The sequence below is a fragment of the Juglans regia genome, chromosome 16, assembly GCF_001411555.2.
Source record: "Juglans regia cultivar Chandler chromosome 16, Walnut 2.0, whole genome shotgun sequence".
NCBI lineage: Eukaryota > Viridiplantae > Streptophyta > Magnoliopsida > Fagales > Juglandaceae > Juglans > Juglans regia.
This window is the reverse complement of record NC_049916.1, coordinates 9,955,949-9,959,472: the sequence shown is the minus strand read 5'-3', so window position 1 is coordinate 9,959,472 and position 3,524 is coordinate 9,955,949. Positions and strand designations below refer to the sequence as shown.

The 3,524-nt window shown below is 40.5% G+C and overlaps 1 protein-coding gene across 1 annotated transcript; it reads left to right on the top strand.

The window, feature by feature from the left end:
* The first annotated feature begins 619 nt into the window (after window positions 1-619).
* LOC108993452 lies at window positions 620-1,222 on the top strand. Its single transcript, XM_018968377.1, has one exon. The coding sequence runs from the start codon at window positions 620-622 to the stop codon at window positions 1,220-1,222; it is 603 nt and encodes a 200-aa protein (XP_018823922.1).
* The last annotated feature ends 2,302 nt before the right edge of the window (window positions 1,223-3,524 follow it).

Below are 3,524 nucleotides of genomic sequence, written 5' to 3'. Positions count from 1 at the left end.
GGGGCTACTAGAAACGATGTGATTTTGGTGGAGGCTGCTAGTCAGCCCCACCAATAATAATGAAAATACTCAGTTAGAACTACCGGGGGCTTAGGAAACCCCGGACAGTTCAAAACCTTCTCCTGTTGGTGAAGGATAAGAAACCCAATATGGTCTTCTTGATGGAGACTAAACTAGTAGCATGTAATGTTGAGGGAATCAAGAGGAGATTGGGATGGGAAGGATGCTTTGTTGTTGACTCGTTGGGCAAAAGAAGGGGCCTGGCATTGCTGTGGTGCAGGAATACGGATGTGGAGATACTCAACTACTCTCAACACCATATTAATGCTACTGTCATGAGTGAAGACAAGATGCTGCCATGGCTGCTCACTGGCTTCTATGGGCATCCTGAGGTTAGTAAAAGGAAAAACACATGGAATTTATTGTCTTTGTTAAATCCTTCTAGTGGTAAGCCATGGTGTGTAATAGGAGATTTAATGAGATTTTGTGTCAAGATGAAAAAATGGGTGGAAGACCTAGGCCAAAGGCTCAGATGGTTGATTTTAGGAAAGCCTTAGAAGATAGTAGTATTTTTGACTTGGGGTGGAAGGGCAACAAATATACATAGAGTAACAAGCATATGGATAGTACTTTTACCAAGGAGAGGCTTGATAGGGATGTTGCTAACCTCCAATGGTCTGAAATTTTTTGTGATAGAATGGTGGAAGCACTGACAGTATCTCAATCAGACCATAAGGCATTACTGCTAGACTTGAGACAACAAAATTTTGTGTATAAAAAGAAAAGAAGGGTATTTAGATTTGAAGCAAAGTGGACAAGGGATGAGGAGAGAGTATCTGTGGTAGAAAGGGCGTGGATGAGGGCTGAAATAGATCAAAATCCAGGTAGAAATATTCAAGGAAAGCTTAATAGTTGTGAAGGAGGCTTAATTAGGTGGAGTAAGTCAAGAGAGAAAGAGGCTGCTTTGATTTTGAAGCAGAAAACCGAGAGGTTGAAGAGGGAACAAGAAAATGAGGGGCCACATAATGGTGAACTAATTAGAAAGCTACAAGAGGAGATGGGGTCTTTGTTGGAGCAGGAAGATTTAAAATGGAGACAAAGAGCTAAGAAAACATGGTATCAATTGGGTGACAAAAACACCAAATTTTTCCACTCATATGCTACTCATAGGAGGAAAAAGAACCTGATAAAGGAAATAAAAACGTTGAAGGTAGAATGGTGACAGAGAAATAAGGGATTGAAGAGGTTTTTTATGATTACTTCCATTCAATTTTTTGTTCTACACAACCAACATCAGAAGCTATTGAAGAGTGTCTGAAGGAGCTGGAACCGAGAGTGACAGACTTGATGAATACAGAGCTACAGAAGGAATTTACAAAGCTTGAAGAGGAGGAAGCATTGAAACACATGGGATCTCTGAAATCCCCTGGTCCTGATGGTTATGGTGCTTGCTTTTATCAAGCCCATTGGAGCACTGTGGGGGAGGAGGTGAGTAGGGTTGTGTTGAATTTCCTAAATGGGGAGAGAGTGTTGGATGAATGTGTTAATAATACTTTCTTAGCTTTGATCCCTAAAGTTAAAAACCCCTCAGCTCCAAGTGAATTCCGACCTATTAGCTTATGTAATGTGTTATATAAGCTTGCTTCAAAGACACTTGCTAATAGGCTGAAGAAAGTACTACCTACCATTATTTCCAGCAACCAAAGTGCCTTTATACCGGGAAGGCTTATAAAGGACAATGTGATGATAGCTTATGAATCTTTGCACACGATGAAAACAAGACAAAAAGGTAGAATTGGTAGCATGGCTCTCAAGCTAGATATGTCAAAAGCTTATGATAGGATGGAGTGGAGATACTTGGAGGCTATAATGAGAAAGTTGGGATTTGGAGATAGATGGGTATCTCTGATTATGAGGTGTACTACCTCTGTGACCTACTCAATCCTTGTGAATGGGGACCCCGGGAAAATTCTAAAACCCACAAGGGGAATAAGACAAGGGGATCCTATTTCCCCCTTCTTATTTATCCTTTGTGCAGAAGGGTTAAGTTCTTTGATTAATGCAGCTAATGTTAGAGGGGAAATAAGGGGAGTGAATGTTTCAAGAGGGGGAACAAGGATCAACCACCTACTCTTTGCTGACGACTGTGCAATTTTTGGAAGAGCAAAGGTAAAGGAGTGGATGAGAATTAAAAATCTACTGAAGAATTATGAACAAGCCTCGGGTCAATGCCTAAATATGCAGAAAACTTCTATGTTTTTTAGTTCAAATACTACTGGAGCTTCTAGGGCACTTATTCAGAGGGCAGCAAGGGTTTCTATTTGTGGAAGTTATGAAAAATATCTTGGTCTCCCAACCATGGTTGGTAGATCAAGATATAATACTTTCAAGAATTTGAAGGAAAGGGTTTGGGCTAAACTGAGTAGCTGGAAGAACTCCTTCCTTTCACAGGCAGGAAAAGAAATATTATTGAAAGCAGTGGTTCAAGCAATTCCTACATTTTCTATGAGTGTGTTTAGACTTCCACAAAGACTTTGCAAGGAACTAGCATCCCTCTTGGCAAGATTCTGGTGGGGCCATAAACAGAATGATAAGAAGATCCAATGGAGAAGTTGGTTTAATATGGGAGAATAAAAAAGTAATGGAGGTTTGGGCTTCCTAGATTTTGAGTGCTTTAATAGGGCAATGCTTGCAAAGCAATGCTGGAGAATGCTGAAACAACTTGATTCCTTAATGGCAAAGATAATGAAAGAAAAGTATTTTAAGAGGGTGGGGATAATTGATGCAAATCTAGGGTATGGGTCTTCATTTATATGGAGAAGCTTGTGGTCTTCATTGGGGTTAGTTAAAAAGGGGCTTTTGTGGAGAGTGGGAGATGGAAGTAATATAAGTATTTGGAGGGATAAGTGGCTACCAACTCAAACCTCCCACTGTGTACAATCAACAATTAAAAATTTGCCGGCTGATGCAAAAGTGCAGCAACTTATTGATATTGATGTTGGGGTGTGGAAAAAGGACCTGATCTTTGACACTTTCAACGGTGAGGAAGCTAAAACTATATGTGGGATTCCCTTGAGTAAATGGGGAACAATAGATAGAATGGTGTGGGGGTGCTTAAGGGATGGAAAGTTCTCTGTTAAGAGTGTTTATCATCTAGAACATGAAAGTATGAGGAAGAGGGAAGGAGAAACTTCAAGGGGAAATAAGGCTAGAAATGGATGGAAGCTGATATGGGGCTTAAATGTCCCAAATGTGGTGAAGCAATTCCTGTGGAGGGCAGCTCATAATTTGCTACCTACAAAACTAAATCTGTACAAGAAACATATCACTGAGTCTGATAGCTGTCCAATATGTGAGAGGGAACTTGAATCAATTATGCATGCTGTGTGGAGCTGCCCAGCTACCTCAAATGTGTGGGCTGAATGTGAAAGTCCAGTGCATAAATGGTGTGCTTCAGGTTTTGTGTTTGAAGATTTGTGGGGGAAACTCAATGCTTTTCTCAAAGTAGAAGAGGTGGAGATGGT

What these genes read in the sequence shown, in the direction of transcription:
- LOC108993452 (XM_018968377.1), top strand. Translation starts at nt 620, where the DNA reads ATGGATAGTACTTTTACCAAGGAGAGGCTTGATAGGGATGTTGCTAAC.